We start from the raw sequence: 15257 nt of genomic DNA, 5'->3' as shown, positions 1-15257 counted from the left end.
TACATGAGAAAAAAACTCCACGTCTTCAAATCTGTCCACAGTCTTGACTTTTAATGTTTAGACATGAAGAAAATAGATTAAAGGCAAACTTTTTTTTTTTTTTTGAGACGGAGTCTCACTCTGTGCCCAGGCTGGAGTGCAGTGGTGTGATCTCAGCTCACTGCAATCTCCGCCTCCCGGGTTCACGCCATTCTCGTGCCTCAGCTCCCTACAATATCATTTTAAAATCTTGACTTTATCTATAAATATCCTCTTTTGGGTTTAATATTTTTATTGCTCTTAAAATAACTTTTTCTACTTTATTAATATGTTCAAAGAACAACACTGATTTTACTGGCCATGTTATTATTCCCAAGTGATAGATGAGACAGAGAGGTTAAGAAATTTGCCTGGCCAGGCGAGGTGGCTCAGGCCTGTAATCCCAGGACTTTGGGAGGCCGAGGAGGGCAGATCACCTGAGGTCGGGAGTTCGAGACCAGCCTGGCCAACATGGTGAAACGCCATCTCTACTAAAAATACAAAAATTAGCTGGGCATGGTGGAAGGCACCTGTAATCCCAGCTACTTGGGAAGCTGAGGCAGGAGAATTGCTTGAACCCAGGAGGCGGAGGTTGCAGTGAATCGAGATCGCAACATTGCACTCCAGCCTGGGCAACACAGCGAGATTCCATTTCAAAAACGAAAACAAACAAACAAAAAACAACTTGCCCAAGGTTTTACAGGTACTTTGAGCCTGCTCTTATAACCATCGAACACACTATCTCACCCAAGGAAACACACATGCAATACTACTTCAAAGGGTACGTGAAATCACACATATACATCCAAATCTTTGTAAAGATAAAACAAACTTATACAGAGTTTGTCCGCAAAAGGGCACTGAGGTTAAGAATGTAGTGATTTTCACATGATACCAGCATTCTCTTTGTTGTTGTTTCATTTTGTAGGGATGAGGTATTGCTACATTGCCCAGGCAGATGTTACACTCTTTTGTTCAAGCAATCTTCCTGTCTTAGCCTCCCAAAGTGCTGTCTGTAATATTTAAAAATACTTATATGGGTAAAGTGTGCTTGTTTATGTTTGTAATCCTGTTTTGGAAAGATGAGGGGGAATGATTGTTTGAGTTCAGGAGTTTAAGACAAGTGTTGGCAACATATTGAGATCTTATCAAAACTAAAAATCAAATAAATTAGCTGTACATGGTGGTACCCACCTGTAGTCCCAGCTACTTGAGAGGCTGAGGTGAAAGACCCACTTGAGCATTGTATATCGAGGCTGCAGTGAGCTGTAAACTCACCACTGCACTCAATCTGGGGCATCAGAGTCAGACACTATATCCAAAATAATGTTTACAGAAAAAAATGCATTCATACAATTTTGTTATTAATGGAATTCATGGAAATATAAAAAATATAAAGTACTCAAAGGCAAAATTATTATTTTCTAATCTTTCTCTTGCCTTTCATGTTAGCGCCTCACTCCAAAAGAAACTCAGCCTGTAGAGCTAGATGTGCTCATGCAGCCAACTTTTTACTTTCTTACTTTGAAATCATTTTAGCTTTCCTGAACATATTCCTCACATTAGAGAAGAACATTGCTTTATATTTGTATATATAAACAGACTATGGGGTTCGCTTTCTTAATACTTTTTCTTCAGTATTGTAAAGCAAATCTTGGCTGCTGGCAGCCAGGCACAGCCAGATTAGGTGGGAACAGGAGGCAGAAACTTGCAATCCATGAGCTGCATTGGTTTTTTCAACATCCACTCTTTCTCCTCAACTACATAGAAAATTGTCTTAGTGTTTGATCTTATGCATCTTTGAATCCAAACATCTCATTCTTTGCCTTATACAAACTACAAACATATTTGCAATTTATAACACGTAATCAATCCATTGGAAAATATTCTAAACAAAAACCTTCTTTTCATAGAACACAATAGTGCAGCTGAACACTTAAAATATTGTGTTCAGAATTACTAGTATAATGATGTTACCTAACATTTATTATGTACTTTTGGATGTTTAGCACTTGGGAATTATTATAAAAACCTTCTCAAAATTAACCTGGGAGTTCAAAGGCTATGTATGACCCAAACAGTCCCTTTCTTCCCAACACTGAGGAATGGCATACAAGACTGTGCTGAGGTTGAGGGCAGGTGATAAAGAAAAATTTTTAAAAAGAAAGAAATTTCTACAATCTTGTCACCACACATTGATCTTACATATATTTCTCCATCAGTTATATAAATTTTGAATGAACCACATTACTTAAAGTTGTCCAAATGATTGTTCCACATTGTAAAATTTTCAGAAAACTGAAAGAAGCAAAAGCAAACTTTCTTAAAGAAGGTAACATCTCATCCAGTCCTTGATGAAACTTGCAAGTAATTTTCTATGAACAGTGACTAGCAAGCAACCAAAGATGACAAAACTCACAATAAAGAAGACAGTGTGAAAGACACCAGAAGAAGGAATAACAGAAACAAACCTGCAATGACATCCAATATTAGATTTATTGGCAAAAATATTAAAAACAACTAGGCTTACCATATTTAAATAAGACAAATGAAAGTATCTACAGGACATTAGGAACTCTAAAATAATTTAAAAAGTAACTAAGTTGTGGAATGAATAATACAATAACTAAAAGAACTCACTAACCACATTTGAACTTAGGTGCACTAGACAGAACTAGTAAACTAGATGAGAGAGCAGATGAAATTAACACATATGCAACAAATGTCAGTGTCAGAAAACTCTACAGGTAAGTCTTTCAGACATTTAAAGTTTAAAAATGAAAAGCGTACTGTTGATATTATTTAATCTTTCAAAAAACAGAAGAAGTAAAAACACTGCACAACTCAGTTTCTGAGAGTTAATACCAAAGATTGACAGAGACAAAACATGAATAACTATAAAAGTATCATTCATAAAGACAGATTTTAAAGTTTTAAAGCATTTGCTAACAAACTGAATCTTGCTCTGTATAAAATAAGTAAACACGGCTGGGAGTGGTGGCTCATGCCTATAATCCCAGTACTTTGGGAGGCCGAGTTGGGTGGATCATGAGGTCAGGAGTTCAAGACCAGTCTGGCCAATATGGTGAAATCCCGTCTCTACTAAAAATGCAAAAATTAACCGGGCATGGTGGCATGCACCTGTAGTCCCAGCTACTTGGGAGGCCGAGGCAGGAGAATCACTTGAACCCAGGAGGCAGAGGTTGCAGTGAGACAAGATTGCACCACTTCACTCCTGCCTGGATGACAGAGCGAGACTCCATCTCAAAAAAAAAAAAAAAGTAAAACCATGAATAAGTTTATCTCGAGAGTACAAGATAAGTTAAACTTTGTAAAATCTATATGTGTATATACAATAGGCACAGAAAAAGAGCTTGGTAAAAACCTTTTAGCAAACTAAAAATAAAAGGAAATTTTATTTTCTAAATATGGAAGGTATCTAAAATATACTATAGCAAATGTACATGATAAACCATTGAAAACTTGTCTTTTGATGTCATAAACATTATAAGGATGCTGCTATCAACATTTTTATTAAATATTGCATCTATGGTCGCAGCCAATAGATTAAAATGAGAGCTCAGTATTACAATAATACCGGCAAAGTAGAACAAGTCAATAAGCTAATACCTAAACAATTGGTTCTACCTGGGTAGATTGGATTCCTGCACAGCAACTGATGCAACAATTTTTCACATAGAATGAGAATTTAAAATTTTAGGAGAAAATACAGGATATTATTGTTGTTATAACAGTGAGGTAAAACAGTTTCTTAAACATGGCACAATATATTATAAATTAGACCAAATTTTAAGAACTTTTGATTAAGAACTTACAAAAACATGTTTAAATAAAGATGGTGGAAAGGCAAATCATAACTAGGACAAAAATCTACAAAAACACATATTACAAAAAATTAGTATTTAGACAATATACCTTACAGAATATGAATACACAAAGAAATGAAATACATTAAAAATAGATGGCACATCTTAAAACACAACTGACCAATTAACTTCTGAAAAATGCTAACTTCATTAGTAACTACAGAAATGCTAATTAAAAGCATAAATGATATCCCAGTCTGATTCTCCACTTTGCCAAAAAATATTGTGTCCAGAATTTATTCCATCTGGTGGATTCTTGGTCTTGCTGACTTCAAGAATGAAGCTGCAGACCTTCATGGTGAGTGTTACAGCTGTTAAAGATGGTGTGTCTGGAGTTTGTTCCTTCCAATGTGTCCAGAGTTTCTTCCTTCTGGTGGGTTTGTGGTCTAGGTGACTTCAAGAATGAAGCTGTGGACCTTTGTGGTGAGTGTCACAGCTCTTTAAGGTGGTGCAGACCCAAAGAGTGAGCATCAGCAAGATTTACAGTGAGGAGTGAAAGAACAAAGCTTCCACAGCATGGAAGGGGACCCAAGCAGGTTGCTGCTGCTGGCTCTGGGTGGCCAGCTTTTATTCCCTTATTTGGCCCTGCCCACGTCCTGCTGATTGGGCCATTTTACAGAGCACTGATTGGTCCATTTTACAGAGTGCTGATTGGTTCATTTATAATCCTTTAGCTAGACACAGAGTGCTGATTGGTGGGTTTTTACAGCGTGCTGATTGGTGCATTTACAATCCTTTAGCTAGACACAGAGTGCTGATTGGTGGGTTTTTACAGAGTGCTGATTGGTGCATTTACAATCCTTTAGCTAGACACAGAGTGCTGATGGGTGCCTTTTTACAGAGTGCTGATTGGTGTGTTTGCAATCCTTTAGCTAGTCACAGAGTGCTGATTGGTGCGTTTTTACAGAGTGCTGATTGGTGCATTTACAATCCTTTAGCTATACAGAAAAGTTCTCCAAGTCCCCATTTGACCCAGGAATTCCAGCTGGCTTCACCCCTCAATATGTCTAGTAATTCCAAGAGTTGGTAAAATATAGAGTAATTGGAATTCACAAATAACCACTGGCTATAGAATTGGTTTAAAAATTGATATATATTCACCCTATGCAGCAGTGAAAATGGACAACCGTAGCTATGCAAAGCAACATGGAAAAATAGAAGGAAACAATTGTAAATAAAAAAGCAAGTCACAGATGAAAAATTGTAGAATTTATCTAGAGCCAAAAAACAGGCAACACTGAAACGTATATTGTTTATAGATAAAATTGCATAAAGTAAATGATAATACAAAATTCAGATACTGGTTACTTTGGGTTAGTAGGGCTTTAGGAAACTTCAGATGTATCCACTTCTCAGGAATGCATAAGGATTTTATGAAGTTATACTGAAAGTTTCATGAGAATAGAGACCAATTCTTTATTTCTTTCCTTCCTTCCTCTCTCTCTCTCTCTTTTTTTTGATGAAGTCTTGCTCTCTCACCCAGGCTGGAGTGCAGTGGCACGATCTCAGCTCACTGCAATCTCCACCTCCTGAGTTCAAGTGATCCTCCTGCCTCAGCCTCCCAAGTAGCTGGGATTACAGGTCCCTGCCACCATGCCCAGCTAATTTTTGTATTTTTGGTAGAGACAGGGTTTTACCATGTTGGCCAGGCTGGTCTTGAACTCCTGACCTGGTGATCCACCCACCTCAGCTTCCCAAAGTGCTGTGATTACAGGTGTGAGCCACTGTGCCTGGCCATAATTGTACATTTTAAAATAAGTAAAAGTGTAGAATTCGATTGTCAGTAATACAAAGGATAAATGCTAGAGGTGATGGATACCACATTTATCACATGATTATGTATTGTATTTGTGTATCAAAATATGCCATATATAGCATAAGTATATATACTCATATACCCACAAAAATTAAGAAAAATACATTTAATTGATTAAAATAAGAATAAATATTTATCCAACAGGAACTTTGGATACTTTATCTATACTTTAAAGCCACTGGCTTTAACATTTTTAACATGTTAAAAATGTTGAAACACATCAACTTCACACATAATGTAAAATTTTAAAAATGTGCTGCATTTTATTATATAAAAGTACAATTAGTACAATAATATACTAATAATACACTACTAGTTTTCTCATAATGCAAAAGAATAATACTCTTAACACCTACCTCATACACCACTCAAGAGTATAAGTTAACCACAAAGAACCTCTCCACTTTTTCATCATGCATCTTATATTCTAATGTCCTTACTTGTCCATAGAAAAGATAAAAAATAATGCCCATCTAATGGAAAAGAATCCCTCATATCTTTGATGCAGCAACAATTGATCACATGCTTTCACAAGTGAATAAGAATGCAGAAACACCGGAAAATGAGTGTTGAATTACATCATTTGCTTTCAAAGTCTGTAATTTTTTCCAGAAATAAAGTATACTTTGAATGTAGTTATTACACTGCAAAAAATCTTTTACTCCTCTTAAAGTTATATACAAATACTTTTTCTATCAACTTTAGTTTTAGATTATTTTCTATACTCAGAACTCTTGACTTAGTATATCTGAAGTGTCAGTTCCTTATATATTTCTATTATAAATTCTGATATTTACATAGCCCTAATTTGGATTAAATATTTTTTCATTTTTACTGCATCTTCAAAAATATTCTTCAGTATAAACTGTGGTGTTTTCTAAGATGTAGTTTTTGAAAAAGTGTTTTTCCACATTTATTACATTTGCAAGACACTTTTCCAATATAAGTGCCCTGATGTTGAACAAAGCTTGAGCAACTGCTTCAGAGTTTTCCTCTAGTACAAAATGTGTACAATAAAATCTGATTCAAGTAAAGGTACTACAACCCTCTATGTTTGTAATGTCCATCTTCAATATAAATTCTCTTCTTCACTTTAAAGGCTTATATTTTTCTGAAAGACCTTTTGACAGTAATTGTCTTTATCTTGTTTTTATTAAGTATGAACTCTCTGGTGTTAAGATGTAAGCAGATATTAATGTCTTTTTCACAGTCTGTATTTGTATAATTTTTCTCAAATATAAATGCTTTTCTGTGCAATAAGGTGGTTAAAAGTTTTGCCACATTGTTCTCACTTGTAGGAATTTTTTCCAGTATGAGTTACATTACATGTAATCAAGTAAGGCAGGGAGTGGTGGCTCATGCCTGTAATCCCAGCACTTTGGGAGGCCCGAGGTGGGTGGATCACCTAAGGTCAGGAGTTCGAGACCAGCCTGGCCAAGATGGTCATACCCCATCTCTACTAAAAGTACAAAAATTAGCCAGGTGTGGTGGCAGGTGCCTGTAATCCCAGCTACTTGGGAGGCTGAAGTAGGAGAATCACTTGAACCTGGGAGGCGGAGGTTGCAGTGAGCCGACATCATGCCATTGCACACCAGCCTGGGGGACAAGAGTGAGACTTCATCTTTTTTTTCTTCAAAAACAGAAGAAAAAAGTCAAGTATGACAACCATTTAAAGACTTTGTCACATTCTTCACATTTCTAGGATTTCTCACCAATATGATTGCTTTTATGGTTAGAAAATTTGAGGTGTTGTCAAAAGCATTATCACATCTTTCTGGTTTGTGGAGTTTCTCTCCAGTATGAATGATCTTATGTGTGTTAAGATCTGAGGACTAGTGGCTGGGTGTGGTGGCTCATGCCTGTAATCCCAGCACTGTGGGAGGCTGAGGCAGGCAGATTACAAGGTCAGGAGTTCAAGACCAGCCTGATCAACATGGAGAAACCCATCTCTAGTAAATATACAAAATTAGACAGGTATGGTGGTGTATGCCTGTAATCCCAGCTACTTGGGAGGCTGAGACAGGAGAATTGCTTAAACCTGGGAGACGGAGGTTGCAGTGAGCTGAAATCATGCCACTGTATTGCAGCCTTGGAAACAAGAGTGAAACTTCATCTCTAAAAATACTAATAATAACTGAGAACTAGTTAAAGTTTTTGCCATATTTTTCACACTCATAAGGTTAATCTCCAGTATGAATTTTCTTATGTTTGGTAAGAATTGAGGACTGGTTAAAGGCTTTGTCACATTCCTCACATTTGTAGGGTTTCTCTCCTGTATAAATTATTTTGTTCAAAAAGGTTTGTAGGACTGGTTAAAAGCTTTGCCACATTCTTCACAGTTGTGAGGTTTCTCTCCAGTATGAATTATGTTATGTTTAGTGGGAGTTGAGGACTGCATAATGGCTTTACCACATCCTTCACATTTCTAAGATTTTTCTCCAGTATGAGTTATCTTATGTCTAGTAGGTTTGAGGACTGGTTAAAAGCTTTGCCACATGGGTGGGATTTCCCTCCAGCATTAATTATCTTATGTGTAGTAACGGTTGAGGATTAGTTAAAAGGTTTGCTACATTTTTCACATTTGTAAGGGTTCTCTACAGTATAAATTATCTTATGTGCAGAAAGTTGAGGGGACCATTAAAGGCTTTGCCACATTCCTCACATTTGTAGGTTTTCTCTCCAGTACAAATTATCTTGTTTAGTAATGGATGAGGATTTCTTAAAAGCTTTGCCACGTTCTTCACATTTGTATAATTTCTCTCCTGTAGGATTTTATGTTTAATAAGGTATGAGAATCTATAAAAAGTTTTGAGATATTCTTCATATTTGTAGGGTTTCTGTCCAGCACGAATTACCTTATGTGTCATCAGGGTTGAGAAGTGGTTAAAAGTTTGTGACATTCTTCACATTTGTAGGATTTCTCTCTGCTATGAATTCTGTTTAGTAAGTGTTGAGGACCAATTAAAGGCTTTGCCACATTCTTCACATTTGTAGAATTTCTGTCCAGAATGAATTATCTTATGTTTAGTAAACTATGAGAATCAATAAAAACCTTTGCCACATTCTTCACATTTGTAGGGTATCTCTCCAGCATGAATTACCTTATGTGTAGTAAGAGTTGAGTACTGGTTAAAAGCTTTACCACATTCTTGACATTTGTAGAGTTTCTTTCCAGTATGAATTATCTTATGTGTAGTAAGAGTTGAGTACTGGTTAAAAGCTTTACCACATTCTTGACATTTGTAGAGTTTCTTTCCAGTATGAATTATCTTATGTGTAGTAAGGCATGAGTACCAGTTAAAAGCTTTCTTGCATTCTTCACATTTGTAGGGTTTCCTTCCAGTGTGATTTCTCTTATGTGTAGTAAGGTGTGAGGACTGGTTAGAGCTTTCTCACATTCTTCACATTTGCAGGGTTTCTCTCTAGCATGAACTCTCTTATCTTTTTTTTTTTTTTTTCTGTGATAGAGTCTCTCTCTGTCATCCAGGCTGGAGTGCAGTGGAGCAATCTCAGCTCACTGCAACCTCCACCTCCTGAGTTCAAGTGATTCTTCCACCTAGGCCTCCAGAGTAGCTGGGATTACAGGTGTGCACCACTACACCTGGATAATTTTTTATATTTTTAGTAGAGATGGGGTTTCACCATATTGGCCAGGCTGGTCTTGAACTCTTGACCAGGTGATCTGCCTGCCTCAGCCTCCCAAAGTGCTGGGATTACAGGCATGAACCACCACACCCAGTCAAACTCTTTTATCTTTAGGAAGGGTAGAGGACCAGTCAAAGCCTTTGCCACATTCTTCACATTTTAGAATTTCTCTTCCATATGAATTCTCCTATGTGTAGTAAAGTATGAGTACTGGTTATAAGGTTTGCCACATTTTTCACATTTGTAGTGTTATTCTCCAATATGAATTATCTTATGTATAGTAAGGGTTGAAGATTGGTTAAAAGCTTTGCCACATTCTTCACATTTGTAGGGTGTCTCTCCAGTATGAATTTTCTTATGTTTAGTAAGGTTTGAGGACCAGTTATAAGTTTTGCCACATGCTTCACATTTGTAGGGCTTCCTTCCAGTATGAACTCTCTTATGTCTAGTAAGAGTTGAGGACTGGTTAAAAGCTTTTCCACATTCTTCACATTTGTAGGGTTTCTCTCCAGTATGAATTATCTTATGATTAGTAAGGTTTGAGGATTTTTTAAAAGCTTTGCCACATTCTTCACATTTGTAGGGTTTCTCTCCAGTATGAATTATCTTATGTCTAGTAATTTGTGAGGAACAGTTAAAAACTTTGCCACTTTCTTCATGTTTGTAGGGTCTCTCTCCAGTATGAATCATCTTATGTGTAGTAAGGTATGAGAATTGGTAGAAATCTTTGCCACATTCTAAACATTTGTAGGGTTTCTCTCCATTATGAATTCTCTTATGTTTAGTAAGGGTTGAGAATACATTAAAGGCTTTGCCACATTCTTCACACTTGTAGGGTTTCTCTCCAGTATGAATTATCTTATGTTTAGTAAGGGTTGAGAATACACTAAAGGCTTTGCCACATTCTTCACATTTGTAAGGTTTCTCACCAGTATGAATTCTCTTATGTGTAGTAAGGCGTGAGTACCAGTTAAAAGCTTTGCCACAGTCCTCACATTTGTAGCGTTTCTCTACAGTATGAATCATCTTATGTGTAGTAAGATAAGATAATCGGTAGAAAGCTTTGCCACACTTTTCACATTTGTAGGGTTTCTCTCCAGTGTGAATTCTCTTATGTGTAGTAAGGTAAATGAATCGGTAGAAAGCTTTGCCACATTCTTCACATTTGTAGGGTTTCTCTCCAGTATGAATCATCTTATGTGCAGTAAGGTAGGAGTAACAGTTAAAAGCTTTGCCACATTCCTCACATTTGTAGGGTTTCTCTCCAGTATGAATTATCTTATGTGTAGTAAGGTATGAGAATCGGAAGAAAGCTTTGCCACATTCTTCACATTTGTAGGGTTTCTCTCCAGAATGAATTTTCATATGAGTAGTAAGGTTTGAGGACTGTTTAAAAGCTTTGCCACATTCCTCACATTTGTAGGGTTTCTCTTCAGTATGAATTATCTTATGTCTAGTAAGGGTTGCGAATACATTAAAGGCTTTGCCACATTCTTCACATTTGTAGGGTTTCTCTCCAGTATGAATTATCTTATGTCTGGTAAGGTGTGAGTACCAGTTAAAAGCTTTGCCACATTCCTCACATTTATAGGGTTTCTCTCCAGTATGAATCATCTTATGTTTAGTAAGGTATGAGAACTGGCAGAAAGCTTTGCCACATCCCTCACATTTGTAGGGTTTCTCTCCAGCATGAATTATCTTATGTTTAGTAAGGTCTGAGGACTGTTTAAAATCTTTGCCACACTTTTCACTTTTGTAGTGTTTCTCTCCAGCATGAATTACCTTATGTCTAGTAAGAGTTGAGGACTGGTTAAAACCTTTTCCACGTTCTTCATGTTTGTAGGATTTGTCTCCAGTATGAACTCTCCTGTGTCTAGTAAGGGTTGAGAACCATTTAAAGGCTTTGCCACATTCTTCACATTGGTAAGAATTCTCTCTAATATGAATTCTTTTATGTTGACTTAGGTGTAAAAGCATGCAAAATGATTCACCACATTTTTTACATTTGAAAGGTTTCTTTCCAGTATGTCTTGTCTTATGTGTATTTGAATTTAAAAATTTATGAAAGACTTTCACATATTTATCACATTGAAATATTTTGCTCTGGGTAGTTGTCAAACACTGGTTTAGTTCATTATAACCTTCTTTTTGTACATTACACTCATTCACACTTTTACAGCCTTTTCTTAGCTGTAAATCTTTATGTACATATTTTCCATATTCTCTCAGTATCACTTTTTGGAAAGAATCTTTTATGCCTGGCTGTGGCCAAAGGTCCTCGGCAAAATGAGAATATTTAACTGAAAGAAATAAAAATATCAAATTACTCCACTTACTAGACTCAGATAAATATAGATTACAAATCTAAACTATAACATTATACAAACTACATATACAAGATGATACAGCAAAATACCAAAGGCCCTAATTTTTTATAGACATACATAACAAAAACATACTAACCAAAATACATCTGAGAGAAAATTATAAATGAGTTAAATGTTTAAAGTACCCCAAGTGAGCACAATGCAAAAAGTCACACAGAAGAAAAAAAGTTTGTTACATTTACCCAACACAGCTGTTCCTTCTCCCCAATATAACATAATGCCTTTAGAAGTAAATTGCCCCAGATGTGGTGGCTCACACCTGTAATCCCAGCACTTTGAGAGGCTGAAGCATTTGGATCACGAGGTCAGGAGATTGAGACCATCCTGGCCAACATTGTGAAACCCCGTCTCTACTACAAATATAAAAATTAGCTGGGCATGGTGGTGTGTGCATGTAGTGCCAGATACTCAGAAGGCTGAGGCAGAATTCTTTGAACCCAAGAGACAGAGGTTGCAGTGAGCCGAAATCACACCATTGCACTCCAGCCTGGGTGACAGTGCAAGACTCCATCTCAAAAAAACAAAAAGAAGTAAATTTCCAGCTGGGCATGGTGACTCAACCTGTAATCCCAGCTACTCAAGAGGCTGAGGCAGGAGAATTGCTTGAATCCAGGAGGCAGAGGTAGCAGTGAGTCAAAATCACACCATTGCACTCCAGCCTGGGCAACAGAGCGAGACTACATCTCAAAAAAAAAAAAAAAAGAAAGAAAAAAGAAAAAAAGAAGTAAATTGCCAACATTTTATATATATGTATTTTTTAAAAAACACAAGTAGAATGCAACTGCCATGTCCATGGAGAGAGGCTGAGGCAGCCGAGCTCTGGCCTGAGGCACTGGGGCATTGGGATGGTGAAGATGTCAGCTTCCTTAGTCCGGGCAACTGTCCAGGCTGTGAGCAAGAGGAAGCTGCAGCCCACCCAGGCCACCCTCACCCTGACACCTTCAGCAGTAAACAAGGTAAAACAACTTCTTAAACATAAGCCTAGCCAGGCATGGTGGCTCACGCCTGTAATCCCAACACTTTGGGAGGCTGAGGTGGGCGGATCCTGAGGTCAGGAGATCCAGACCATCCTGGCTAACACAGTGAAACCCCATCTCTACTAAAAATACAAAAAGTCAGCCAGGCATGGTGGCAGGTGCCTGTAGTCCCAGCTACTCAGGATGCTGAGGCAGGAGAATGGTGTGAACTCGGGAGGTGGAGCTTGCAGTGAGCTGAGATCACGCCACTGCACTGCAGCCAGTGTGACAGAACGAGACTCCATCTCAAAAAAAAAAAAAAAAAGAAAGAAAAAGGTAATCCTGAGCTTGTAGGTGTAAAAGTTGGTGTCCAAACCAGTGGCTGTAATGGCCTTTCTTATACTCTAGAATATACAAAGACAAAAAGAGATTCTGATGAAGAAGTTATTCAAGATGGAGTCAGAGTATTCATCAAAAAGAAAGCAAAGCTAACAGTTTTAGGAACAGAAATGGACTGTGTTGAAGACAAATTATCCAGTGAGTTTGTGTTCAATAACCCAAACATCAAAGGGACTTGTGGCTGTAGAGAAAGCTTTAATATTTGAAATCTCAGGACTCTTCTGGCTGTAGGTTCCAAGAAAACTCCTGGAAGCCTTGGTGCTCACTGCAGAAATCATGTGACTGTCACGTCCTTAGTGTGCTGCTGCCTTGTAAGGAAAATAAAGTGATGCATCTTGAAAATGAAGCTAGTGTGTTAGATCCCAGAAGAAATATTTGTATTCTCATTAGGGGACAGAAAATGAGAAGCCATCACTCTCTTTGGATCATTTAGGTCTCTTACATCCTTTGTTTTAGAACGAGTTTCATTAAAGTTGCCTTCCTGGGCACCTGTTTATCCATTTCCTGAACAGTGTGCACTCCTTAGCTCTCTACTTAATGGCTTGAACATGCATCCCCCTCAGCATTTCTCCCAACCAGATCGGCGACTCCTAAAATCTGAGACAGGATGTCCTGACTGCTGGTAGTAACATGGTAGTGCATTGTTTTCCCACCCAAACTTAATATAGCCTTTTTATACATTTTTATGAAAAATTTAATTGTCAGATGCCTCATTGTGTACCCTTTAATAGTACCGGGCTAAGATTTTCTTCAACTATAGTACAGATTAGTTCTCAGTGATGGTATTAAAAGGTGAGAAAGACATCATCCATCTGTTTTTTAATTCATTTCTTTTGCCACCTTATGTGCCTGCTCAGAGATAGGATCTCAAGCTGACTTTGATTCTTTTAGTTGAGGGGTCTCTTAAAGCCATCTAGCCCACCTCCCTCAATTCCCTATGTGTGGAAGCAAAACCCCAGGGGGGCCAAAGGACTCCTGTCCACCCCCACACCACAGGCCAGGGGAGAGTGGGGACTCTACCCCCATCTCCTCTTCCTTGTAGATGACACATTCTCTGCCCTCTGAGGCAGTCAGTGAAGGCAAATGGTCTGACTTCTTTATTTGGTCACCATTTTAATAGAATTTCTTTATAATTTGATGGAGATCATATTATTTTTATTTTATTTTGAGTGGGAAGAATTTTAAAACCCTTTTATGTGAATTACCATCTTGTTTCTTTCATCTTTGAAACTATGGTTTGTAGCAGAGAAGACACTGTAACAACCCAGAATTATGTTTTTGGAATGTGGTCCTCATTGTGCAGGAGAATATGGGGATCTTTTCTTAAAATTCCCGGTGTGCATATACTTTCTGGTACTTCAGTCCAGTTGCTAAAGTTCTTAATATTTTAGCCTAACATTTTTATCCCCAAATTTTCTTAATAAGTGTTCCTTTTGTTACTTAATTACTGATTTTCCTGGGTTTGACATATTAAGTACTCTATGAGATGACACATAGGCTTTTATTGAAAGCTGATTCTCATGAATTCAAGTAGTTGAGTTCCTTTATGTTTCTTTTATTCACTAAAGTAGCTGGCACAAAACATACCAAAACCTAGAGCGGTAGTTTTATGTAAATGCTCATGAGTTTGCATCAATAATATAATTGTTGATCTGCTTATAATTCATGCAATACTGTATGTATGTAGAGATTGAGTTGTCAATTAAAAAAATGTGGCCTTAAAAAAAAATAAAAAAATAAAAAAACACAAGTAAAATACTGGCTCATATATCTTTATTACTTGCTTGTAGGGGCCTTTGAAGACACTGGTTTCTGTTACCCATGACATATAGTGCTGAAAGAGATGGTGGTATAATTTGGAATGACAGTTTGAGTCTGCTGAGATCAAAGGTAAATGTTACAGCAGTGAGGAGACTGCAGGACCGCAGAAAGAAAACAGGTGCAGCGAGTGATTACTGACTATTAACAAAGAAGATGAATAATTTCCTTAACTAAAAAATAAACACAAAATTTCAGGCAAGACACATTGTAAGAATATGTCTGAGAGACTCTCAGAATCTCTAACCCAGACAATTGTTCAAAGTATGCCAGGAAAAAGCCACATTATAAAGACTGGGACAGGTAACTTTTTTTAATGTGCAAATTTTAA

At 37.3% G+C, this 15257-nt stretch overlaps 2 protein-coding genes across 3 annotated transcripts in view; one reads left to right on the top strand and one right to left on the bottom strand.

Moving 5' to 3' along the window:
- The window catches only part of LOC129020591 (zinc finger protein 708), a 325243-nt gene that overhangs the window by 213586 nt on the left and 96400 nt on the right, over window positions 1-15257 (top strand). The window lies entirely within an intron of this gene.
- Window positions 3291-15257, bottom strand: part of LOC129020585 (zinc finger protein 708-like) — a 32529-nt gene continuing 20562 nt past the window's right edge. Inside the window, exon 4 of the mRNA XM_054465152.2 lies at window positions 3291-11666. Coding sequence (XP_054321127.2) covers window positions 9616-11666 — 2051 coding nt within the window. The 3' untranslated portion in view covers window positions 3291-9615. The remainder of the gene's footprint in view (window positions 11667-15257) is intronic.

Source organism: Pongo pygmaeus, chromosome 20, assembly GCF_028885625.2.
Source record: "Pongo pygmaeus isolate AG05252 chromosome 20, NHGRI_mPonPyg2-v2.0_pri, whole genome shotgun sequence".
NCBI classification, from domain to species: Eukaryota; Metazoa; Chordata; class Mammalia; order Primates; family Hominidae; genus Pongo; species Pongo pygmaeus.
The sequence above is the reverse complement of the archived record's forward strand: the minus strand, read 5'-3'. Positions and strand labels throughout refer to the sequence as shown.